The sequence below is a fragment of the Oncorhynchus mykiss genome, chromosome 19, assembly GCF_013265735.2.
Source record: "Oncorhynchus mykiss isolate Arlee chromosome 19, USDA_OmykA_1.1, whole genome shotgun sequence".
In the NCBI taxonomy this organism is placed as follows: domain Eukaryota; kingdom Metazoa; phylum Chordata; class Actinopteri; order Salmoniformes; family Salmonidae; genus Oncorhynchus; species Oncorhynchus mykiss.
The window spans coordinates 19,593,460-19,620,131 of NC_048583.1; the positions used below are offsets into that span (position 1 = coordinate 19,593,460).

The window sequence follows — 26,672 nt, forward strand, 5'->3', positions numbered from 1 at the left end:
ATATGTACAGTAAGCTGAATAGACACAAGTGATACTTGGCAAGCTTAGTGAGCAGGTGCTTTTAAATCAGTAAAGAAACAAAAACTGCATCACCCGCTTCCCACAATCCACTGGAGCTGGTAGGTTTTATCTCTATTAGGTGACTTATGAGTGTCCGTGTGTCCGAGTGAGGATCAGAAGAGTCGTTCTGTAAAGCCTATTGTCTGTCCCAATCCCAGTATTTAACTCGTGTTTATTAAAGAAAATTCACCAAAAAAAGTGTTACTGACCTTTGACCTTTTTGCTGAAGCGCTTCTGCACCTCCCTGTTCTCTCCGGACTCCTTAGCCTCCTCGGAGCATCACTCCTCGTAAGGAGCGTTTCTGCTCTCTAGCCAACTGCTTGTGGAATTGTCAGATCAAAAAGACATGGCGCCCAGGCTAACTCAACACTGTCTACACTACTAGTACATTTACATGTGATATTTTAGTCATTTAGCAGATGCTTGTATGAAGAGCAACTTTACAATCAATGCAGAGAATGCTGGGAGTCAGTCAGCCAAGGTGCCTTAGTAAAATAAAAACATTATTGATTATTGTTGTTACTGATTGTCCTGTTTCTTGTGACAACCTTGATCATTTTTGGATGTTATCGATGTTGAGGGTTCATCCCAAAAAAGCAGGAGCTAAGTGTGTGTGCTTACATTGTGACTGATGCCGGAGTGTGTTGCAACTGATCCAAAAAAGTAACCCTGTGCTGCCTCTTCTTTCAATCTTTCTCTAATCAAAGCAAAACCGTTTAAAATCCACTTTAAAATCAATAATTCTACATTTTCCTAAACCCGATCCATAACTTTATTCGTATCTCCAGTTCCTATTCCCATTCATCATTAAGTGGTCACAAACACAAGTTACAAACATTTAAAGCATTTATTTAACAATGATAAATTGTAGCTTATATTTCCAATGGACAGTTTCTTACAGAAAGGAATACGTTTTCAATGAAACTACAAAAAACGTTTCATGTAGAAACTACCAATCTGAAGTATATGTACTGGACTGAACAGAAGTTTAGAAGTGTGCTATAGGTATCCTATGAATGCTCTCTGGCTGTGGTCTGATTATCTTCTCTTCTAACAGAAGGTTGCACTTGCGCACTCCATTACAGTGAAGTAATCATGGGTAGGGAGAAGTTTAAACCCTATTTTACACCAGTCCATTCCTTTTACATCCATGAGGGGGAGTAAATGAGTGCAGAATAAGGGTACAGAAATTGGAACACATTCCCATTTTATCTGTCACACACTAAAACGATGTGAGGACACACACACACACACACACACACACACTATTGCTGCTGACAGTATCCCTTTGCAAGTCACTCAGTTCAATTTGACCTGTTCTCTCTTCCTCTGCATTGCATAATTCTTCATTGACCTTTTAGGAGGCACTAGGGTGTTACTCAGCCCTACTCTCCTCTTCCTAGACTGCTGACCCTCCTCTTCAGGGTCTCCTCCCTGGTTTTGGTGAAAGTTCTGGCGACCCGTGTATGAAAATCCCCCCCCGTTGGGGTCAGCTTGGTCCGATCCAGGATCGTCACCCGCAGGGGGGTCATAGTCATTGGGAATGATGGAGCTTTGGAGGTCGCTGTCATGGGCAAACTTGCATTTGATCCCGAACCTGCAGCGTCCGTCCTTCCTGTACGCCACGCACATCCTCTTGCCTCCTATCTGGGAGGGCCGGGCCAGCAGAGTGAGAGGGACGTGCTTCTGCAAGACATTGAGCTTCTGGTCGGCTTGCGCCTTGAAGGGGTTGGCGAATACGCCACTCTTGGACGAGGCCCCGAGGGGTGGAGGGGGGAGTTTGTGGGAGAGGGAACTAGGGGGTGCGGGGAGGAGAGGGGTCCGGGACTCAGAGGGGGGTGCCATACAGGCAGGAGGAGGGCGTTTAGGTTTTAGTTGAGATACGGTGTCCCCCTCTTCCTCTGGGTCGAAGTCACAGTCTGACTCACTGGAGGCTGACCCGGACTCTAGGAGGAAATTGCGGCCCTTCTTCTGGGTCTCTCCATCCACCTTGCTCTCAGTCCTTCAAATAAACAACATGTATAAATGAGCTGGTATACTAGCTGTTGTGTAAAGATCTTAGCCGAGAATTAACAAAGGATTCAAATATTTTAGCGGTTAACTGTATGGATAGAAGGCAACCCTGTGCTGCCCTCTTCATTGACCTGTCAAAGGCTTTCCATATTTGCGATCACTCACTGCTAATCCAGAGGCTTTCCTCAAAATGGTCTAGACCAGGCTGCATGTAACTGGTTTAAAAATAACTCGTCATGTGGATCTACTTAACGGTGTTAAATCAGGTTTCCCGGATATTAAAGAAGGTGTCCCGCAGTTGTCGATTTTGGGTCCTGTACTTTTTACTGTTTACATTCAATTACAACCTGCACTTAATATGCCGATGATGTTGTGGTGTTGGGTATGCTACTGCCCAAGGTTGAGCAGGCTCTGTCTGAACTACAGTCTGCCTTCATTGTACTACAGAAAAACGTGATTGACCTGAAATGAGTAATGAATGCAGGTAAAACTAAACTTCTCTAGAGCGCATAAAAATAACTCTGATGATCAAAGCATATGTACTTTGGTCGGTGCCCATATCGCTCGTGTCCCGGCTTACAAATATCTAGGCGCCTGGATAGATGAGAAGCTGTCTTTCAAAAAGCATATCGACAAATTAGTTCAGAAGCGGAGAACAAAAACGGGATTCTTCTATAGAAATAGATGCTGTTCCTATCGGTCCTAGACTATTGGCGACGTCATCTATAGGAACACAGCTGCCACTTCATTAAAGCCGTTAGATGCAGTTTATCATAGCGCACTGCGCTTTATTACGGCCCGACAATTTTAGGACTCAACACTGCATTCTCTACCAGAAAGTTGGCTGGCCCTCGTTTGATGTCACGTAGGTTGATACATTGCTATGTTTTCATTTATAAAAGCTCTTTTACAAAAAAGTCCCACTGTACCTAACCTCTTTACTAAACTTCAGATATACGAGTGACCACACCTGGTCTCAGGGATGGTTAACCCAGGAAATTTCTTTGGTCTCTACGGAGTTAGGTGAATTAGCTTTTAGTTATCTTCTAAAATGTTCTTAAAATAAATGTTTTGGTGCCTCGAAGGCAATTCAGAAAGCTGATTGAGGACCTTATTACTGATGAATGCGTTTGTTTTTTATGACCATGTCTTTATTTCTGCTTGCATTTTGTGTATATGTTTTGATGTGTGTATTTTCTGTAATTTATGTAATTCGGAGAGATCTTGGTCTCAATATGACTCCCTGATAAAATAAAAGGTTAAATTAAATAAAACTGACTGATACTAGCTCATAGAACAAATCGTATAAGATCTCCTAAACCTGAGTTAACCTTATTTTCTGCATTTATCCACAAACCCTATTCTTTCCCCATAGAAATGGCTGGACGAAATCGGGGTAAAGACGGTTTTATATTCACACATTCAGACATTCAACAGACATTCGCCAAAAGCCATTTAAAATGGTAAAAATCAATAACTAATTTACTGATCGTCACAGAAAAATAAAAATAGATATGGTTTATTCTATACATGTCTAGCATACTTTTACAACTTTAGTTTTGAATAAACATTCCAGTTTTGATTTGATAGAAATACATAAAATCTATAAAATGCCATTTAAAGCAGTATAAATCAATAACTAATTCACCATTTGTCACAGAAACATCACACTATGCATGATTTACTCTATAAAATGTCTAGCATACTTTTACAACTTTCGTTTTAAGTAAAATTTCAGTCTAGAGGGCATGTGGTCAAAGTTCTAACGACTCTGTTATACCCTATTAGAAGGAGCCTGGCATAAAATTCTGCATCTTCAGTCATGTTAAATTAGAGGATGAAGGGGTCAGGTCTGACTAACAAAGACAGGTGGTTAGATCAAGAGGACCAAGACAACCAAGAGGATCAACATGGACATTCCACAGTGGAGATAAGGATAACTAAGAGTGAACCATAACATACTCCACCGTTCAAAAGTTTGGGGTCACTTAGAAACGTCCTTGTTTTTTTTGTCCATTAAAATGACATCAAATTGATCAGAATTATAGTGTAGACATTGTTAATGTTGTAAATGACTATTGTAGCTGGAAACGGCTGATTTTTAATGGAATATCTACACAGGCATACAAAGGCCCATTATCAGCAACCATCACTCCTGTGTTCCAGTTGTGTTAGCTAATCCAAGTTTATCATTTCGAAATGCTACTTGATCATTAGAAAACCCTTTTGCAATTATGTTAGCATGGCTGAAAACTGTTGTTCTAATTAAAGAAGCAAAAAAATGGCCTTCTTTAGACTACTTGAGTATCTGGAGCATCAGCATTTGTGGGTTCGATTACAACTCAAACTGGCCAGAAACAAAGAACTTTCCTCTGAAACTCGTCAGTCTATTCTTGTTCTGAGAAATGAAGGCTATTCCGTGCGTGAAATTGCCAAGAAACTGAAGATCTCGTACAACGATGTGTACTACTCAAACCAGAATAGAAAGGAGTGGGAGGCCCCGGTGCACAACTGAGCAAGAGGACAAGTACATTAGTGTCTAGTTTGAGAAACAGACGCCTCACAAGTCCTCACCTGGCAGCTTCATGAAATAGTACCAGCAAAACACGGCGACTCCGGGATGCTGGCCTTCTAGGCAGAGTTACAAAGAAAAAGCCATATCTCAGACTGGCCAATAAAAATAAAAGATTAAGATGGGCAAAAGAACACAGACACTGGACATGGCTTTTTCTTTGCATCTCTGCCTAGAAGGCCAGCATCCTGGATTTGCCTCTTCACTGTTGACGTTGAGACTGATGTTTTGTGGGTAATATATGAAGCTGCCCTCTATCAAATCCAAACTGGAATTTGTATTCAAAACAAAGGTTGTAAAAGTATGCTGGACATTTATAGACTACATCATATCTAGTTTAATGATTATGTGACAAACGGTGAATTAGTTCATGATTAGTTCATTTGTAAATGGCTTTTGAAGAATGTCAATGTGTGAATATAAAACCAACTTTACCTCGGTCTGAACGAACCAGAGGTAACTAATTCCCGGGTTTTAGGACAACTTGGCGAGCTCTATGGAACACACGTCTATCTTTTCAATGATTCTTCCACAAATAAATATTTGCTCAATTGTATTCCTGAATTGTAACTTACTTCTTGTCGTTTCCAATATCCCCATCGCTGTCAGAATCAGAGGACACGCCATAGCCAACGAGAGAATTCATGTGTCAGCTTGCTGCTAGCCTTACGTTAGCTAGCTAACTAGTATCTATATTTTTCCGTCTCTTCGTCCTTCTTTCGCTTTAATCCAGTCACAAATTGCGGTCTGCGTCTTATGTTTGATTTAACTAATAGTTATACTCCGTATGAAGGTGTTTGTTGCTCAATACATGTATGAATTGTTGTAGTTCTGTTGTTGTAGCTACAATTTGCTAATCCAAATGCAAGCGTAAGCACCTCTGGGTCACCGAATTTCGAAAAACTTCAAAATAAAAGTTCCCCGCGTACTACTACTTCTTATTCGATTAGGTTTAACGGCGGTTGGCTTCCAGGTAATGATGCATTGCCGCCACCTACTAGACTGGAGTACAACTCCCTTGTACTTTATCTGAAAAAAAACACACAAAAAATAACACCTCCCTACTCCACTATTCAAATCTATTTAGTCCTACCTCAGGCCAACAACATGAAAGGAAGGGTCACCACCACCACTTAAGACACCCTGTAACTCTTCTGATGTCAAGTCTAGGGCACCCAAATACCTCTCTGCAGCTGCCGCCACCACCTCAATTTTCTGCGACTTTACGTTCCATCCCTGCAGTACAGTTGATAACCATTGCTGTAACATTTTTTAAATCCAATCTTACTGAAAGATATATCACTTGTTGGCTTATCCCTCTTTACTAGTACAGATCTACTACTTACACCACTCCTCTTAGGATTCCTTGACCGGACTTCCCCTACTTTCTTCACTGCTTCAGGATATGACAACTTCTGCACTACTCTAACCCAGGAAATCTCAACCTGCCTCTCTCGCATGGGACATTTCAGATCCCCAGCCCCATGGGCACCCCTTCAATTAACACATACCACTACTTTCCCCAATGCTACACATTCCTTTGTCTCATGTCCTTCTGCACACTTCTCACACCTAGGAACCTCCCTCCTACACACTGCTGCCACATGCCCATAAGCTTGACACCTGTAACAATGTAATGTATTCGTCACAAAAGCTCATACAGGATAACTTATATATCCTGATATCACTTTGTTGGGCAAAGACTGGTTTGGGATGTTTTGGACCGCAGAGTGAAGGAAAAGCATGAAAACTAGTGCTCAGCATATGTGGGAACTCCTTCAAGATTGTTGGAAAAGCATTCCAGATGAAGATGGTTGAGAGAATGCCAAGATTGTGCAAAACTGTCAAAGGCAAAGGGTTGCTACTTTGAAGAATCTCAAATATAAACTATATTTTGATTTGTTTAACACTTTTTTGGTTACTACATGATTCCATATGTTATTTTATAGTTTTGATGTCTTCACAATTATTTTACAATGTAGAAAATAGTAAAAATAAAGAAAAACCCTTGAATGAGTAGGTGTGTCCAAACTTTTGACTGGTACTGTACACACGCACACTCATCACCACGCACACACCCACCCACCATTAAATTGATGTGCACCTTGATCTTGTAAAATCTCATTTGGAGGATCACATTGTATATATGTGCTTCTTGTTCTTTTGTTAGCCAACAGTTACAGAATTTCTGTTCTGAGAATATTGATGTTCTGCCTAAGGTACCTAGAATAGCAAGCAATTGGTGGCTTTTAAAATATTTAATAATACCTGTGAATTTAAAAGCACTTTGGATGGCCATAGCAATACAAATGAAAAAGAAAGTAATGTGCTCGCAATAGTATTACATTGAGTGTTAAAATAATGCACTCCATAAAGCAGTATGAGAAGGAAATGGAGGGCATTCTTCACGCACAACAGAGATATCTGTCTCTACAGTATTTGGCATTACATGGAAAGGTTTGTGGACATTGTTCTGACATATGAATTTTCAAATCATTGTGGGAATTTCAAAGCTCAGATAGAGGATGATGATAATAATGATAATGCTTAGTGCTTTTCAAGGACCCAAAGCCACTACAATTATAGAAATGAAAAGACAAATAAATAGGAGTCAAAACATCAGACTATACAACACATGAATGAAGACGGGTGGGCTCAAAGAAGGCAAAGAGTGATGTATGAGTGTATGGGGAGGGTAGGGTCGGGATTTTGATACGAACCCGGTTGTGGGTAAGGGGTAGGTTAAGGGTTTGGTTTTGGTGCGGCTCAGTATGGTGAAGAGAGGAGTAGATGGAAGTAGTTCTAGTCCCTATGTGTGTTTGTTCACGTAAGCAGTCCTATTTGGAGATAACATCAATGAATTCATTCACAACAATAAGAGATTTTGTATGAATTGTCAGGAAAAAAAAGATTATTGCATTAATGTTATGTAAGAATGTGTATATCAGGTTCATTGAGTATAATGGTGACTCCAGGCACTGAGACTTTTGAACAGCTAGGAAATAGACCGTGGGTGAGGATGGCCAGCTATCTGCACTGACTATCTGCACTATATGCCACTCAGGGGTCTCTACCCACACACTCACACATGCACGTACTGATACTCCTGCACACACACTGACACCAACACTCACACACTCATCACCATGCACGCACACACCAGCACACCCACCCACCACTAAAGCCTCTTTGATTGATTTGGAATATTTTGAGGAAGTGTTATGGCAATGTTATTGCTGCGGCGTCTCAAGAGGGACAAACTATATTATTGCAATTTTTGTTCTTGTTTTGCAAGCAAATGTATATTTAAGGGATTATGCGAAGCACACACGTTCGCTTCAGCTAGCCAAGTTCTGGTAGGTGCAAACCGAACCTCGTATTAGGGCTCCTTTATGCTGCTGCTATGTTGAATGTTATTATTATTTATCCTGCTACCAGTCACTTTCTCCTTACCCTTGCCTACATGTACCTATCTACCTTAACCATGCCAGTGTCCCTGGTACTGACCCTGTATATAGCTTACTTTCTCATCTTTTTCTTGTTTATTGTGTGTTTAAAAAAAAAAGACTGTATACTATGTTTTATTGAATACTGCATTGTTGGGAAAGAGCTAGCAAGTCAGCATTTCACTGTACCTGCGCACGTGACAATAAAACTTGAAACTAATTTGAAACCTGTGTAATTGTTGATGATCAATTAGATGAATTAACGTCATTGTAATATTTTATGAATAAAGTATACTTCTTTGGACCAAATGTACTTGCATCTCTCTTGATTTTCTAAATAAACATATTGCATGTTGTATTTTTTTCTAAAGTTTCCACCAAAAGGAAGATTGTAAGATATTTGTATTTTGCGTTATACAGTATTTGGGTATGACAATATACTATATGCATCCTATGTCACTGTGCTATATTTGAACCGTATAGTGTCCAGGCACCCCATTTTAGCTGTTTGACCTGCTAAAAGTCCAGCAACACTTCTTATGACATAGCTTTTTGTTCAAACTCAACACTATTGAGTGTTTTCCACCCCACTTTAGCTGAGACAGGTAGTAGACAGTCCAATACAGTGAATTGCATAGGAGGCTATGAACGGGGCAGAGTAAGGACACAGTACCCTTGCAAAATTAAGCATATTCAGTTAGTAGAGACCCTACTGAGTCTTTAGGTGAGACAGGTAGTAAACTTTTTCCTCTAAAGTCAAATATGTATTCCAGTCAATTGCTATTTTCTGTTGCATGGGTAAAATAGTCACAAGATTACATTTTCCCTGGTGTAGTTTTACATGTTAAACATTTTTTTTTTTTTTCGTTATGATACACATTGCGTTTTACTGCAAACTTTGATTTTGAAGGCAAAAGCGGAAACGCTCTAAGTCTTAATGTTGCTGGCGGGACGCTAATGTTGCTGAAATGACGCTAATAAGGAACTTGTCCGTATAGTAACGTTAAGTAGCCTAGGTTAATTTAGCTGACCTTCAATTGTGGGAATTCAGCAGAGTTCTCTGAGACATTTTTACAACTCATCCAAACTCTGAAAATAAATACATGGGCAAATGTTACCACACATGATAATAATAGGCCTGCATTACGGTAGGCAGCTAATTGTTTCCTTGGAAGGTCACTGTCTCTGCGCTGAATAACGGGGCGTAGTTTTGGCTCAACTGCGTTGAGAAAAAGAAAGACGCGTCCATATAAGCCAAAATGGCTTCTCTGTGAATTGGACACTATGTCACCCGGAGTATCGAAGTGGTATTACACTTTGGAACATACCTGAATGATGCAAGTCGAGACACATCTGACATTTTGGAAGGAATAAAACGTCTGACATTTTAGTTAATACATTTAATCCCCAAAATCTCCCATTGAACTGGTTTAGCGTGATTTTAGCTTAAGAATTACACTGAAATAGCGCACCTCAAGGTGTTATCTTTCACACTCAAGGCCTCAAGACAATATATGTATTTTTATTATTGAACCTTTATTTAACTCGGCGAGTCAGGTAAGAACAAATTCTTATTTACAATGACGGTCTATATAAAGTCGATTTCACCCTTGGCCTACCAAAACTACATAATCAACTGTTCCATTATTAGAAACTATTTATCACCTATAATTTAAAACATGATTCGTTTAAGAAAAACGCGCACTCAACAGTTCAGAAATGTTATTTTTTAAGCCTAAGCATATTAGCCTATAATAAATCTTGCGAGACATGAGGCCCGATGCTATGGTTAAAAACCCACTTTCCCGTCTATTGACAAGCAATAACTATAGAGCCACACAATAACCTAATAATAAAGACTACTTGATCATCAAATCAGCTGAGTTACTAATTTAGGCAGTAACCTGTGACGGACTTTCCCCTGATGTAGCATATGCCTAGTTAAACAAAGGTTAAAAAAAATGTCGCGTTCGGAACTAGGAAACTCGGACATGCCAGACTTGCTAACTGGTTGAACGCGGGACGTGTACAACTACAACCAATTAGCAAGTCTGTCATTTCCGAGTTTCCCAGTCCGGACTAGTCTTGTTGAATAGATTCGTCATTCTGTCAGGCTAAATCGTTTAAACGCGTCATGAATAAATAATAGCTCCTCCCATTCCCACGCCTCCGCTTGAGTTATCCCGTTAAATTCCACATGCCTGCCTGACATAAGCCTACCGGGGGAAGGGGAGGTGTGGCACTAGACAAGGATATTTAATACTGTAACATAGTAACACAACGGGTAAAGTTGTGGAAGTAAGGGAAGGAATTCGTACACAGAAAGGTATTGAATTAACGGGCTTGGTTGAAGCCTGAGAAAGGGCGGAGACGCGCTTCTTGATGGCTGTCTAACTTTGAGCACTATGAAACAGGAAAACTAGCAGACATTAGGGAAAGTTTTTAAAAATATATTAAAAAACCTTATTGCTATTCGGTGCCTGTCTGTTGCTTCTCTACTGAATATGGCAGGGACACGTACAAGAAGAGTGGCTGGTTCGGAACAGTCCCGAACTGCGAGGGCAGCTGCTCTTGCTGAGGAGTTGCACCATGAATGCACTCTCTTATTGGAACTTTATGTAAGTATTTCGTCTAGTGTTGAGTCTGGACAGGCTATTGCATTCTGCTTCGCAGTAATTAATCTGTTATTAGGCCTACTGGTTGCTTGACAAAACATGTTATTTAGCCAGTAGCCTAGCCTATGAAAGGGATATGGAAGATTGGGATATGGAAATGTGTTGATGCACATGGATTGCGATAATGGACATGTATTGATGGATTGGTGTGTGTGTGTGTGTGTGTGTGTGGCATCCGATCCAGAAGTGAGGGTCCATGAATGTAACTAGATAAGGAGGGGGTGAATATGTGAATACTAGTGTACTAATGTATAACAAGAATGACAGAGGTGGGGGGGTTTCTGGCGCACAGGTCGATGTCCGGACATGCACGTTTTTTCCATGTGCATCTCGTTCTCACTCAATGAATGAACTATGTAAATGATGGGGTGCGAATGATGAAATTCTTCTTGGTTTTCCGCCAAATAGCCAGATACAGTATATCCTCCCTCTCATACGCACAAATCTCAACCTGCAGCTCCCTTCCTCTTTTGCTGCGAGGAAGGGAGCGGTTAGGAATGTAACCATTATCTATTAGCCGACTAATTATACGGCAATGCTTTTGAATCTCCACCCCGGCAGGTAGCCTAGTTAGAGCGTTGGGCCATTAACCGAAAGATTGCTGGATCAAATCCCCTAGCTGGCAAGGTAAAAATCTGTGTTCCCCTGAGCAAGGCAGTTAACCAACTGTTCCCCGGGCGCCAAAGACGCGGATGTCAATTAAGGCAGCCCCCACACCTCTGATTTAGAGGGGTTGGGTTGAATGCCGAAGGCATTCAGTTGTACTACTGACTAGGTATCCCCCCAGTGTCGTTTCTAGCTGATATGGCTCCCTTGGTGTTTTCACATTTTTTCTTATGGGAGTTTCAAGCTTCTGAATCTGACGGTCGAAATTGAGATTTCATTCGTATTTGAAAGGTATTCTCGGCATGATGACATTGCCACAAACAACACCATATCAGGCGTTTTTGAGTTGTACGGCTAAAGCACCTGACAGTAGACGAAAGTCGAGGAGTAAGTCTGGGGGAGGTGCATCTGCGACAAATGAAAGTCGGACACTAAAGTGATTTTCCAACAGCAAGGCTCAAATCAACATGACAGTGTTGCCATTGAATATCAAATGTTTTCTTCGTAATGATGAAATAAACATGTATCTAACCCCCATATCACACAAACTGAAATCATAATATAATAGTGTGTTTACACATTGTACAGTCATTTAGTGAGAGAGAGATTCAAATATCCCATTGATTTTATATGTGCACATAAAGCAAATTGGTTCTTGTTTTTGGTCACAGGGGTCAAACAAAAACCACCTAATGATTGGTTGACAATAGAGCCTTCACTGTGCAGTCAATGGCTGCAGGATGAACTTGGTGAAGAGCAACTGCGGCAACTTGCAGTCAAAACTTCATGCCCTTTGATCACATGATTTTTGTCAAGTTTATGCTGTCGACAGGTAGGCTCAAGTCAAACAATTCTTTACCTCAGAAAGCAACACAATTTGAAAGGCGGTGAACAACGATTGTCACCAACTTGACAAAAATGATCCGCTCAAACGTGTCCATTGAGATGAGCATGATGCAAGACTAGTGTCACGCCCTGGCCATAGAGGTTTTTATTCTCTATTTTGGTTAGGTCAGGGTGTGACTAGGGTGGGCATTCTAGTTTCCTTATTTCTATGTTAGTGTGTTCGCCTCCAGTGATGATCCAAGGCACGAAGCCTCCAGTGAGGATCCATGGCACGAAGCCTCCAGTGATGATCCATGGCACGAAGCCTCCAGTGATGATCCATGGCACGAAGCCTCCAGTGATGATCCATGGCACGAAGCCTCCAGTGATGATCCATGGCACGAAGCCTCTAGTGATGATCCATGGCCCGAAGCCTCCAGTGATGATCCATGGCCCGGAGCCTGCAGTGATGATCCATGGCACAAAGCCTCCAGTGATGATCCACGGCACAAAGCCTCCAGTGATGATCCATGGCACGAAGCCTCCAGTGATGATCCATGGTACGAAGCCTCCAGTGATGATCCATGGCCCGGAGCCTCTAATGATGATCCATGGCCCGGAGCCTCTAGTGATGATCCATGGCACGAAGCCTGCATTGTTGATCCTCGGTCCGGAGCCTCCAGCGATGGTCCCCGGTCCGGAGCCTCCAGCGACTGTTCCCGATCTGGAGCCTCCGGTGATGATCTGCGGCCCGGTTCCTCCAGTGAAGGTCCATGCACCGAAGCAGAGGGATCTATGGGCGGAGGGGGTCTACGTCCCGCACCGGAGCTGCTGTCTACTGTCACGCCCTGGCCATAGAGAGGTTTTTAATTCTCCATTTTGGTTAGGTCAGGGTGTGACTAGGGTCGGCATTCTAGTTTCCTTATTTCTATGTTAGTGTGGTTCCCAATCAGAGGCAGCTGTCTATCGTTGTCTCTGATTGGTGATCATATATAAGTTGTCATTTTCCGTTTGGGTTTCGTGGGATGTTGTTTTCGGTTTAGTGTTTTTTCCTGACAGAACTGTTCACTTTCGTTTTCACCTTTTATCATTTTGTTTGAGTGTTTTTTGAACATTAAATCATGAACACTTTCCACGCTGCGCTTTGGTCTCATTCGGACGACAGCCGTTACAACTATGCTCATACACAGTCACTCATAGTATCTGCGTATTGGCACAGGTGCGCTTCACGCTGCTACAACATGGCAGCTACAGGACTAAAACAGCAGAGATGTTTCGCCTCAATCTTCAGTGCTCCTGGTTGTTGCAAAAATGTTTACTGTTTACTTTGTGCATCTATATTATCTCGCTGAGTCTACCTTTAAACCTAACCTAACCTATGACCAGACCCATCACCTTAGAGCATATCCATCTTAACGGACCCATGAGCACCAGCATGTGAAGTTCATAGGAGCATGTCAAATTGGGTGTCAAATGAAAGCCAATAGTCTTTTTTTTTTTTAATTAAGGTATGTATACATTTTCCAATCTAAAAATTTGGCAAAAATAAGCAAAGGCTTTGATTTCTGGTCAAATAGCTGGGAAACTGGTATTAAACAGCGTCTAACATCTTACAAAAGGTATTAGAAATACCCCAATCTACTGGGATCTGCTGTGCTGTACTGTGACATAGACGTCTATGATTGGTTCAGATTTGGTCTGGTCCGGAAAAAACAAACGTGGTCTTGTTTGGGGGCAGAAAAATAAAATAAAAAAAATAAACAAGTTTATGTACAGAGTCAATGTGCGGGGGCACAGGTTAGTTGAGGTAATTTATGTAACATGTAGGTAATATGTACAAGTAGGTGACTATTCATAGATAATAAACAGAGTAGCAGCAGTGTAAAAATGGGGTGGGGGAGGGGGGTTGTCAATGCAAATAGTCCAGGTAGCCATTTTGTTACCTATTCAGGAGTCTTATGGCTTGGTGGTAGAAGCTGTTATGAAGCCTTTTGGACCTAGACTTGGCGCTCTGGTACCGCTTGCCGTGCGGTAGCAGAGAGAACAGTCTATGACTTGGGTGACTGGCGTCTTTGACAATTTTTAGGGCCTTTCTTTGACACCGCCTTGTATAGAGGTCCTGGATGACAGAAAGCTTGGCCCCAGTGATGTACTGGGCTGTACGCATTACCCTCTGTAGTGCCTTGCGGTCGGAGGCTGAGCAGTTGCCATACCAGGCGGTGATGCAACCATGCTCTCGATGGTGCATCTGTATAACTTTGAGGATCTGAGGACCCATGCCAAATCTTTTCAGTCTCCTGAGGGGGAATAGGCGTTGGCGTGCCCTCTTCACGACTGTCTTGGTGTGTTTGGACCATGATAGTTTGTTGGTGATGTGGACACCAAGGAACTTGAATCTCTCAACCTGCTCCACTACAGCCCCATCAATGAGAATGGGGGCGTGCTCGGGCCCCCTTTCCCTGTAGTTCACTATCTCCTAATATTAAACAGAGTTTTTGGAAAATTTAGTTAAACAACTGAGGGAGATTTTATTGTAATTCTGCTACCAAACTTTGCATCTGCACAGTTATTCCAGTAAATGTGTTTTTGTGAAATCCTTTGCAAATTGTTCAAACTAGTCCTTGTGCGTAGAATCGTATGGTTAAACTTGGAGATCAATGTTTTGTTTGGCATGTATTTTAAAGAGAAAAATCTGAGTCAAAGCATAATTCCTTTACCATGGAATTGTCCCTATATATAAGGGCACAAGGCAAGACCAAATTTCAGACACAGGAGGCAGATGGTTGAGCTCCAATATTTATTATACCAAAAGGGGTAGGAAAAAAGCAGGTCGGAGACAGGAGAGAGTTCATAAACCAGGTCAGAGTCCAAACAGTACCAGGCCATAGGCAGGCTCGAGGTCAGAACAGGCATAGTGGTCAGGCAGGCGGATATTTTGTCTGGACAGGCAAGGGTCAAAATCAGGAGGGCTAGGAAAAGACAGACTGGGAAAAATAGGAGCTAGGAGAAATGCTGGTTAACTTGGCAAAACGAGACGAACTGGCACAGAGAGACAAGAAACACAGGGATAAATACACCGGGGACTAATGGGGAAAACAGGAGACACTTGGAGGTGGGTGGAGACCATCAAAAAAGACAGGTGAAACAGATCACGGTGTGACACCTTATGCATTACTTCCCCACAGTTGCAAGAAGTTACATCCCAAAAAACACTGAAACTATACAACACATACATGTCTCCTAGCCTCCCACACATAGGCTTCTTTCTGTCACTAACACTAAAAAAAATATATAAATGTTTTAATAAAACAAGTAAGGTTTATGTAAAAACAAACTAAACTGAATTTAAAACACAAATCTTAAAGCTACTATAAATAAAAACGAATATAAAAACACAAAACTATAATAATCTTGGTTTAGGTAGATTACTCAACATAATACACACATGCGGTTTACGTAAATTCAGTCAAGATATAGCCCACAATTTTCAACTTATCTATTACCACGTAGTCCTTACTCATAATAAGGTGTTGAAAGAGATCATGACAGTCAGATCAAGAGCTTGCTGTCTCCGGTTTGCCTTACCTCTGCCTCTCCCTCTAGACAAGCCTATCTATACAACATCCCTCAAAGTTCATAACCCACTCCACTGCTCCCTGTCTAGTAGCCTATTACAAACCAATATACACATTTACTTGACCATTGCCCTTGTGTAAGCAGGGCTGCCTTGTCAATGTTACACGGTAATCATTCTACCACACAGGCACAGAATCATTTTCACGGTGGTCAGAATGTCAGCACCTTGGTATAATGTATAACTGGGGGTTAAGTACTCAAGGGAATCTCAGCTCACTCACTATTCTCTGATCTAGATGCAATAGAATATAATAACTTCCTACCACACACACACACACACACACACACACACACGTTACCTGTGATGTCACACATCCTGCCTGTTTTTCCCCCTGGAGTGGTTGGGGAAGGTTGGTTCTGGTAGTTGAACCAGCCATCCCTTTGAACCACTAACCCCCTCTGTTCCAATGGGGCCAGGGCGGATGTTGTCCTAACCGCAATATAGGGTTCAAACATTTGCCAGTTGTTGCTCATCAAGGAAAATTGCTCGACTATCATCGGAAAATGGGCAAACATGCTCTTTACTGCACAGTCTCTTAGGTCAGCTCTTTACTGTACAGTCTCTTAGGTCAGATCTTTTGTACTTCCTTGAATATTCCACGTGCAGTTTGGTTTCAATACTAACTCGGAATGAGTGACTTATTCATATATTCATTCCTCATGGCCACAGCTTCCCATTACTACGGTGTCCATATTCGGACAGACTCAGGAGCAGTTAAACGTGGTGTCCATGGTGGTATTTCAAAATACAAAATAGTGGTGTCTTAAGAAAGGCTTTTCCAAATGTGTTAAGGCTGTGACTAGCGCTTTATATTTTATGAACAAAATAGAGTAGTGGCACTTATTAAGCCGTAAACCTTTGTCAATGCCTCGTCTCTTTTAGAGAACTGGATTAGCAGTGCTGCCTTTGAGTTGCATTAGCATATTGAGTTTGGTTGCGCACTAATTGTTGTGTTATGCCTGACTTTGGTCATCTGTGGTGATTCCTTTGCAGTGTAACCGTTTCGTTGTGCAAAAAAAAACATGTTTATTTTTCTCCACTCACTGTCATGGAAATGTACTTTTAAACACTGCTAATGTGTTTTTCCTTTACACGGCATCACCCTCCTCTTCCTCTCCACCTCCATACTCTCTCCATCCCTCCTCCTCACTACCCACTTCAGAGAAAAAAGGAGACGTTCGCAGAGGAACTCACCGTTGGCGGGGAGCGCCTGGTGACCGTGCCGCCGCTCTCCTCCCAGCTCTCGCCGAATGACAGGTTGTGGCGCCTATACTCCGCCCTGCAACAGTGCCGGAACCTTCTGGAGCGTGCCATTGGCCTGGAAGAGGGGGTGGGGAACGGCGGGGACAGGGCCCAATACGAAAGCCAGAGGAAAACAGTGAGGGACCGGCTGGGGCACCTGTTGGCGAGCACACGGCTCCTCCTGGAGGACAGAGCTGGAACTGCAGCCTTCACTCCTGATCCGAAGAATACTGAGGTACAGAATCACTGGTGTACGGTAAAGTTGCCCCTAGACACTAATCTGGAGTCAGTTTTGAATTTCCCCCACAAATGTTTAAGGTTAAGATACAGTACACTACTGGAAACCCTCAGTTAACCCAGCAGGTCTCATTTCAGTACTTGAATACCTGTAAAATCCTACCTCCTTACTTGGAAGTCATCCTTGATCTGACATGGCTGGTATGGTGAACATAATGTAGTGTAAACCCTGATGAAAGCTACTGGCCGAAACATGTTGGTTTTTAACAATAACAAAGCAGTTTATCAACTGACACTGTCTTCCAAGAGAATTGCTGAATTTCCTCTTCCCTTCAGTTTGCTCCTCAATTCATGCACCTAGGTTGCAGAGCAAGGTTAATTTCCCTTTTTAGTGTAAACCAGGGCCACGTATTGAAGACAGATAAGACTGGTGGAAACATTTTGCTTTCAGATATCCCTAATATTTCAGATCACTGATGAGTTCAAGGAGGAGAGGAAGAAATTAGGCTTTTGTTATTCAGAACTTATGATATGCTTATAAACTGTTTTATGCAAGGACAATACTTTTTAGTTTAAACAAACTGATTATATTATATTGTTTATTAATCATAGTTTGTTAATAATTATTTATATACGATTCGGTCAAATCAGTTGTTTATATGTACTGTATACAGTTGAAGTCGGACGTTTACATACACCGTAGCCAAATACATTTAAACAAAGTTTTTCACAATTCCTGACATTTAATCCTAGTAAAAATGCCCTGTCTTAGGTCAGTTAGGATCACCACTTTATTTTAAGAATGTGAAATGTCAGAATAATAGTAGAGAGAATGATTTATTTCAGCTTTTATTTCTTTCATCACATTCCCAGTGGGTCAGAAGTTTACCTACACTCAATTAGTATTTGGTAGCATTGCCTTTAAATTGTTTAACTTGGGTCAAACATTTCGTGTAGCCTTCCACAAGCTTCCCACAATAAGTTGGGTGAATTTTGGCGCAATTCTCCTGACAGAGCTGGTGTAACTGAATCAGGTTTGTAGGCCTCCTTGCTCGCACACGCTTTTTCAGTTCTGCCCACACATTTTCTATGGGATTGAGGTCAGGGCTTTGTGATGGCCATTCCAATACCTTGACATTGTTATCCTTAAGCCATTTTGCCACAATTTTGGAAGTATGATGGGGGTCATTGTCCATTTGGAAGAACCATTTGAGACCAAGCTCTAACTGATGTCTTGAGATGTTGCTTCAGTATATACACATAATTTTCCTCCCCCATGATGCCATCTATTTTGTTTAGTGCACCAGTCCCTCCTGCAGCAAAGCACCCGCACAACATGATGCTGCCGCCTCGGTGCTTCACGGTTGGGATGGTGTTCTTCGGCTTTCGAGCATCCCCCTTTTTCCTCCAAACATAACAATGGTCATTACGGCCAAACAGTTCTATTTTTGCTTCATCAGACCAGAGAATATTTCTCCAAAAAAGTATGATTTTTGTCCCCATGTGCAGTTGCAAACCATAGTCTGGCTTTTTTATGGCGGTTTTGGAGCAGTGGCTTCTTCCTTGCTGAGCGGCCTTTCAGGTTATGTCGATATAGGACTTGTTTTACTGTGGATATAGATACTTTGTTACCTGTTTCCTCCAGCATCTTCACAAGGTCCTTTGCTGTTGTTCTGGGATTGATTTGCACTGTTCGCTCCAAAGTACGTTCATCTCTAGGAGACAGAACGCGTCTCCTTCCTGAGCGGTATGACTGCTGCGGGGTCCCATGGTGTTTATACTTGCGTACTATTGTTTGTACAGATGAATGGAACGGATGGACCAGACTTGTGGAGGTCTACAATTTTTTTTCTGAGGTCTTGGCTGATTTCTTTTGATTTTCCTATGATGTTGTCACACCCTGGCCATAGAGAGGCTTTTATTCTAAATTTTGGTTAGGCCAGGGTGTGACTAGGATGGGCATTCTAGTTTCTTTATTTCTATGTTTTCTATTTCTTTGTTTTTGGCCGAGTGTGGTTCCCAATCAGAGGCAGCTGTCTAGCCTTTCCCCACCTGTGTTTTGTGGGTAGCTGTTTTCTGTATAGTTTATTTGCCTTACAGAACTGTTTGTTTTTCACTTTGTTATTTTCTTTGAGTGTTTTGATCAATAAATATCATGAACACTTACCACGCTGCCCTTTGGTCGATGCCTTCTGACGAGAGACGTAACAGATGTCAAGCAAAGAGGCACTGGGTTTGAAGGTAGGCCTTGAAATACATCCACAGGTACACCTCCAATTTACTCAAATTATGTCAATTAGCCTATCAGAAGCTTCTAAAGCCATATCATCATTTTCTGGAATTTTCCGAGCTGTTTAAAGGCACAGTCAACTCAGTGTATGTAAACTTCTGACTCACTGGAATTGTGATACAGTGAATTATAAGTTAAATATTCTGTCTGTAAACAATTGTTGGAAAAATTACTTGTGTCATGCACAAAGTAGATAAACTATAGTTTGCTAACAAGAAATTTGTGGAGTGGCTGAAAATAGGTTTTAATGACTACAACCTAAGTGTATGTAAACTTCCGACTTCAACTGTATATACAATGGGGTTTGAAATGATTGACACCCTTAATAAAGATGAACAATAATGGCTGTATAAAATAAACAATTCAAACACTAAGCTATATATTATGCTACAAAAAAATGGGAAATGATATTGTTTTATACGGTGCCTTGCGAAAGTATTCGGCCCCCTTGAACTTTGCGACCTTTTGCCACATTTCAGGCTTCAAACATAAAGATATAAAACTATTTTTTTGTGAAGAATCAACAACAAGTGGGACACAATCATGAAGTGGAACGACATTTATTGGATATTTCAAACTTTTTTAACAAATCAAAAACTGAAAAATTGGGCGTGCAAAATTATTCAGCCCCTTTACTTTCAGTGCAGCAAACTCTCTCCAGAAGTTCAGTGAGGATCTCTGAATGATCCAATGTTGACCTAAATGACTAATGATGATAAATACAATCCACCTGTGTGTAATCAAGTCTCCGTATAAATGCACCTGCACTGTGATAGTCTCAGAGGTCCGTTAAAAGCGCAGAGAGCATCATGAAGAACAAGGAACACACCAGGCAGGTCCGAGATACTGTTGTGAAGAAGTTTAAAGCCGGATTTGGATACAAAAAGATTTCCCAAGCTTTAAACATCCCAAGGATATTTATATTATATTGTCAGCCATAGTATTACGACCAATTTTACGGCCAATGAACAATTTCTGTGGATTTTCAAATCAAATCCCATTTTATTTGTCACATGCTCCAAATACAACAGCTGTAGATAGACCTTACCGTGAAATGCTGACTTACAAGCCCTTAACCAACAATGCAGTTTCAAGAAAAATAGGAGTTATATTTACTAAATATTTACTAAATAAACAAAAGTTTAAAAAAATAAAAGAGTAACAGTAAAATAACAATAACAAGGCAAAATAAAGGGGGTACCGGTACCGAGTCAACTTGATTTTGATGTGTGCTTGGGGTTATTGTCTTGCTGGAAGATCCACTTGCAGCACAGGTGTGCGTGGCCAAAGACCTCATTTTCATGTAATCTGACCAAAACAGTGGCTCGAATACAAGTGGCAATTTGCTGGATGACATGAAAATAGAGCTCTTTGGCCACGCACACCAGTGGTGGGGTTGGCATCGAAATGAGAATGTCTGAGCAGAAAATCCCATACCTATTGTAAAAATATGGTGGGGGATCTTGATGTTATGGGGCTATTTTGCTTCCACTGGTCCTGGGGCCCTTGTTAAGGTCAACGGCATCATGAACTTTACCAAGTACCAGGATATTTTAGCCAAAAACTTGGTTGGCTCTGCCATGAAGCTAAAACTTGGCCACAAGTGGATCTTCCACTTGGATTAGCTAACACAACGTGCCATCTTTATGCCACGGTTGTCATAAAGAGGAGAACAAGGCGCAGCGTGGTAAGCGAACATAACTCTTTAATTAAAGAGAGAACACTGAACAGAACTAAACAAAACAACAAAACGAGCCGTGAAATATGGCTAGTGCAGAACAGGCAACTAAACATAGAATAACAACCCACAAAATAACCAAGGAATATGGCTACCTAAATATGGTTCCCAATCAGAGACAACGATAAACAGCTGCCTCTGATTGAGAGCCAATCTAGGCAACCATAGACATATAAACACCTAGACATACAAAAAACCCTAGACAATACAAAAGCAAACCACCCTTGTCACACCCTGACCTAACCAAATAATAAAGAAAACAAAGATAACTAAGGTCAGGGCATGACAGTACCCCCCCCCCCCCCCCCCCCCAAATGTCTGGACTCCCGGCCGCAAACCTAAACCTATATGGGAGGGTCTGGGTGGGCAACTACCCTTGGTGGCGGCTTTGGTTCTAGACTCCGCCCCCCTCTTTACACTGAGTCCGCTCTTGTAGCACTGACCTGTGGATCATTGCCAGAGGCTCTGGACTGCGGATCCTCGCCGTAGGCCCCGGGCTGGGGACCCTCGCTGCGTGAATCATGGCCGTATGTTCTGGACCAGGGGCCGTCGCTGGAGACCCCGGACTGGGGACCGTCGCTGGAGACCCTGGACCATCGCCGGAGACCCCAGACCAGGGACCGTCGCTGGAGACCCAGGACCGTCGTTGGAGACCCCGAGCTGGGGACCGTCGTTGGAGGCTCCGGACTGTGGCCCGGATGGCTGATGTCCTTGATGATCTTTTTGGCCTTTCTGTGACATCGGGTGCTGTAGGTGTCCTGGAGGGCAGGTAGTGTTCCCCCGGTGATGCGTTGGGCAGACCGCACCACCCTCTAGAGAGCCCTGCAGTTGCGGGCGGTGCAGTTGCCGTACCTTCTCCACTGCAGTCCCGTTGATGTGGATAGGGGCGTGCTCCCTCTGCTGTTTCCTGAAGTCCACGATCAGCTCCTTCGTTTTGTTGACGTTAAGGGAGAGGTTAATTTCCTGGCACCTCTCCGGCCAGGACCCTCACCTCCTCCCTGTAGGCTTTCTCGTCATTATTGGTAATCAGGCCTACTGCTGTTGTGTCGTCTGCAAACTTGATGATTGAGCTGGAGTCATGCGTGCCACACAGTCATGGGTGAATAGGGAGTACAGGAGGGGGCTGAGCACGCACCCTTGTGGGGCCCCTGTGTTGAGGATCAGCAAAGTGGAGGTGTTGTTTCCTACCTTCACCACCTGGGAGTGGCCCGTCAGGAAGTCCAGGACCCAGTTGCACAGAGCAGGGTTCAGACCCAGGGCCCCGAGCTTAATGATGAGCTTGGAGGGTACTAAGGTGTTTAAGACTGATCTATAGTCAATGAACAGCATTCTGACGTAGGTATTATTTTTGTCCAAATGGGATAGGGCAGTGTGCAGTGCAATGGCGATTGCATTGTCTGTAGATCTATTGGGATGGTCTGCAAATTGTGGGTCTAGGTTGTCAGGTAAGGTAGAGGTGATATGATCCTTAACTAGCCTCTCAAAGCACTCCATGATGATAGAAGTGAGTGCTACAGGGAGATAGTAATTTAGTTCAGTTACCTTTGCTTTCTTGGGTACAGGAACAAGGGTGGACATCACATGTCTTGCCCTTGTCCCTGATGTCTCTCTGGAACCAGATCCTCATCCTGAGCTCGTCTACTTTATTGTCATGAGACTGAACATTAACAAGTAATATACTCGGAAGCAGTGGATGGTGTGCACACCTCCTTATTCAGACTAGAAGTCCACTCCGAATACCTCTTCTCCACTGGCGGCGTCTTGGAGCAGCCTCTGGGATAAGTTCAATTGCCCTGGGGGGTACAAACAAAGGATCCAATTATGGAAAGTTGTATTCCTGGTCGTAATGCTGGTGAGTTGCCGCCGCACTGATATGCAAAAAAAAATTCCGTCTGTATGCAATAACACAAAAAACATTCTGGGCTGATAATGTAATAAATAACACCAAAAAAAATCATAATACTGCAAAGTTGCTTAGGAGCTAGAAGCAGAGCTGACATGTCTGCTAGCGCCATCTTGCTAAACCATTGAAAACCTGTGGTTTGAATAGAAGAGGGCAGTTTATAAGTGCAGACGAAGGATATCAATGAGGAATGGTCTAAGATCATTCCTCATTGGAGGAAAAATATTTCTTGTAAAACAAAATCTCTTTCTCTGAGCAATTGTATTATTATAAAATAATGTATTTTCCCCGTTTTTTTGAGTTTACAATATAGCTCAGTATTTGAATTATTTATTTTATACAGACATATATGATCATCTTTATCAATAATTTCAGACCCCACTGTATGTTCTAGTGCAGTGTTTCCTAATCTATTCATGGTGCACGTCCCGGGGTTGACCAGGCGTTAGTTAGTCCACCAGCTGAATCAGGTGTGCTAGTGATAGAACAAAAATATTTACAGCCCTCGGGGATCTCCGGAAAACAGATTGGGAAATACTGTCCTAACACATCTCTCTCTCTCTTCCTCTCTCTTCCTCTCCCTCTCTCTGTCTGCTCCCCCCCCCCCCCCCCCCCCCCCCCCCCCCCCCCCCCCTCTGAGTAGACAGCTAGTCCGGTGAACGGCAGCCCGTTTGCGCTAAAGCTCTGGATCTACCGCATCTTCAGCGAGCTGGAGCACTGGACGCTCACCACCTCCAGGACCCTGAAGGCCCTGCACCCCGATGGAGCCACCCCCAAGGAGAGCAGAACGAGGGGGAGGCCAAGAGGGAGGAGGACCCGGAGATGAGATAGTAGAGATTGGAAGGAGTAGCCTGTGAGTGAGGAACGAGAGAGCAGGGGAGAGAGAGGGTGAGAGAGAGGTAGCGATGGAAAGAATGGGAGAGAGATAGAGAGGTAGCTTGAGAGGATGAGGTAGGAGGGTCTGATGTGGAAGAAGAAAGAGTGAAGGCATGCAGGAGTCTGAAAGTCTGAGAGAGATATGGAAACAAGAGGAGAAGGAAAAGAGTGACAACAGCCAGTATAAAGATTCTGTGAAAAGAGGGAGAGGAGAATATGTTTAAGTTAATAAATAAATATATACAGTGGTGACAAGGACATAAGAGAAAGCATGAGAAAGTATATTACTACATACTGTACAACCAATGTGTGACATAATAGTGACATAATAGTGACATAACAGTGTTGATTTTGAAGCAATTTTGGTCATTCAAGACATACTTCTCTAACAAGGGCCCTGCGCTGTAGCTCTGCTTGCTGCTAACAGACATAGGACACTGGGTGGCACGTAGCCTAGCGGTTAGAACGTTAGGCTAGTAACTAGCTAAAATGTGTCAATAACAAACTAAAAATCGCTCTAGTTCAACACGGTTTGATGCAGTAAAAATCAAGTAAAGTTATTACAGAAGAAGTTTGCGGTTTACACCTGGTATCAAGATGTGTTCTCTGCCTGGTTTTACAGCCTACAGTCAAAGTATTCAACCATGACCTTCCTTTGGCCTACTCCAGACATACAAGGACCAGTATTTCAGAACATTTCATTTAGTCTCCTCCCACTGGGCACACACTAGTTGAATCAACGCTGTCTTCACGTCATTTCAATGAAATTACGTTGAACCAACGTGGAATAGGCGTCGAACTGACGTCTGTGCCCGGTCGGCTGTTCTCTCTCTATGCTATCTGAAAGGCAATATTCATATGTCATGTGGTCATTAATATAAGCATGATCTTGATTGTAACATTTGGTGTGGTTATTGTAAGAGATTTGGTTTGGCATCGCCTTACAATTTCCAATCTGATTAGGGAAACAGAATTTTATACAACACAGGATCATTTTGATATGGATTAAATGTTCTGATCAACTGGCCCCTGGATCCCAAAACAATCCCACAAATGAGATGTAATGTTGGTGACAGCTACAGGATCCACTTTGATAATGGAGTGTAGATTTCCGGTTCAAGACGGTGGTTTATGTGATATCAATTTCCAGTCCTTGTGAGCCGGTACAAGGACCAGCATTAGATAGATATCACCACAAATTGTTTCACATTTAAGATGCATCCCAATAGTCTTAAATGGCTTCCTACCCATTTAGAGACTACAAACAATGGAACATAGGTCATTTTGGAGGTATGAGAAAGGGTAGGCTATTTCATTGGGTGTAGTTGCCCTTTAAAGCAGATATTGGGTCAGTTTTGCATTTTTCCCCACTAATGGTTAAGGTTAGGAATGGGGAGCGGAAGTTGATCCTAGATCTGTACCCAGGGGAAACTTCGTCCCAGAACTTTTCATTACTGGTGGATGGTAATCTCACATATTGTGCCTTGAAGTGATGTGATGAGTTTAGCTGTCCAATACAGACTGTGCCCTGCCCTCTAGTGGTGAGTAGAGGAACCAAAACAAAACATCTCAGCTGTGCAGCTCCTCCTACTGGAGAACCACTGAGAATGCAGGCTTTTGCTCCAGCCCTGCTCTAACACCAGACTCTGCTAATCCAGTTCTGAACCTGTTAAAGCTAGAAAAAAAACGATATATATAGTACCAGTCAAAAGTTTGGACACACCTAATTATTCAAGGGTTTTTAATTATTTTTGCTATTTTCTACATTGTAGAATAATAGTGAAGACATCAAAACTATGAAACAACACACCAAAAAAGTGTTACACAAGTCAAAATATAGTTTATATTTGAGATTCTTCAAAGTAGCCACCCTTTGCTTTGATGACAGCTTTGCACACTCTTGGCATTCTCTCAACCAGCTTCATGAGGTAGTCACCTGGAATGCGTATCAATTAACAGGTGTGCCTTGTTAAAAGTTAATTTGTGGAATTTCTTTCCTTCTTAATGCTTTTGAGCCAATCAGTTGTGTTGTGACAAGGTAGGGCTGGTATACAGAAGATAGCCCTATTTGGTAAAAGACCAGGTCCATATTATGGCAAGAACAGCTCAAATAAACAAAGAGAAATGACAGTCCATCATTACTTTAAGACATGAATGTCAGTCAATGTGGAAAATGTTAAGAACTTTGAAAGTTTCTTCAAGTGCAGTTGCAAAAACCATCAAGCGCTATGATGAAATGGGCTCTCATGAGAACCGCCACAGGAAAGGAAGACCCAGAGTTACCTCTACTGCAGAGGATGAGTTCATCAGAGTTCTCAGATTGCAGCCCAAATAAATGCTTCACAGAATTCAAGTAGCAGACACATCTCAACATCAACTGTTCAGAGGAGACTGCGTGATTCAGGCCTTCATGGTCAAATTTTTGCAAAGAAAACACTACTAAAAGGACACCAATAATAAGAAGATACTTGCTTAGGCCAAGAAACATGAGCAATGGACATTAGACAAGTGGAAATCTGTCCTGAGTCCAAATTTGAGATTTTTGGTTCTTT

At 42.3% G+C, this 26,672-nt stretch overlaps 2 protein-coding genes and 1 long non-coding RNA gene across 3 annotated transcripts; 1 reads left to right on the plus strand and 2 right to left on the minus strand.

The window, feature by feature from the left end:
• Nucleotides 1-893: 893 nt before the first annotated feature.
• Nucleotides 894-5,537, minus strand: LOC110497533. The gene is made up of 2 exons (XM_021573675.2): nucleotides 5,221-5,537; nucleotides 894-2,062 (listed from the first exon to the last, which is right to left on the minus strand). Exons 1-2 carry the CDS (start codon nucleotides 5,289-5,291, stop codon nucleotides 1,360-1,362), a joined length of 774 nt encoding a protein of 257 aa, XP_021429350.1. The 5' UTR covers nucleotides 5,292-5,537; the 3' UTR covers nucleotides 894-1,359.
• LOC118941464 lies at nucleotides 894-16,462 on the minus strand. The gene is made up of 2 exons (XR_005037678.1): nucleotides 16,097-16,462; nucleotides 894-1,325 (listed from the first exon to the last, which is right to left on the minus strand). It is a non-coding gene; the product is annotated as an uncharacterized LOC118941464 (long non-coding RNA).
• On the plus strand, nucleotides 10,289-25,917 carry LOC110497532. Its single transcript, XM_036954415.1, has 3 exons — nucleotides 10,289-10,709; nucleotides 16,997-17,311; nucleotides 23,888-25,917. Exons 1-3 carry the CDS (start codon nucleotides 10,596-10,598, stop codon nucleotides 24,068-24,070), a joined length of 612 nt encoding a protein of 203 aa, XP_036810310.1. The 5' UTR covers nucleotides 10,289-10,595; the 3' UTR covers nucleotides 24,071-25,917.
• The last annotated feature ends 755 nt before the right edge of the window (nucleotides 25,918-26,672 follow it).

Bases quoted from the DNA above. Each gene is read 5' to 3' on its own strand.
- LOC110497533 (XM_021573675.2), bottom strand. From the start codon at position 5,291: ATGAATTCTCTCGTTGGCTATGGCGTGTCCTCTGATTCTGACAGCGAT. The intron at 2,063-5,220 runs GTAAGTTACAAT...GTTTATTTGAAG, and splicing joins GATATTGGAAACGACAAGAA to GACTGAGAGCAAGGTGGATG.
- LOC110497532 (XM_036954415.1), top strand. From the start codon at position 10,596: ATGGCAGGGACACGTACAAGAAGAGTGGCTGGTTCGGAACAGTCCCGA. The intron at 10,710-16,996 runs GTAAGTATTTCG...TACCCACTTCAG, and splicing joins CTCTCTTATTGGAACTTTAT to AGAAAAAAGGAGACGTTCGC. The intron at 17,312-23,887 runs GTACAGAATCAC...CCCTCTGAGTAG, and splicing joins CTGATCCGAAGAATACTGAG to ACAGCTAGTCCGGTGAACGG.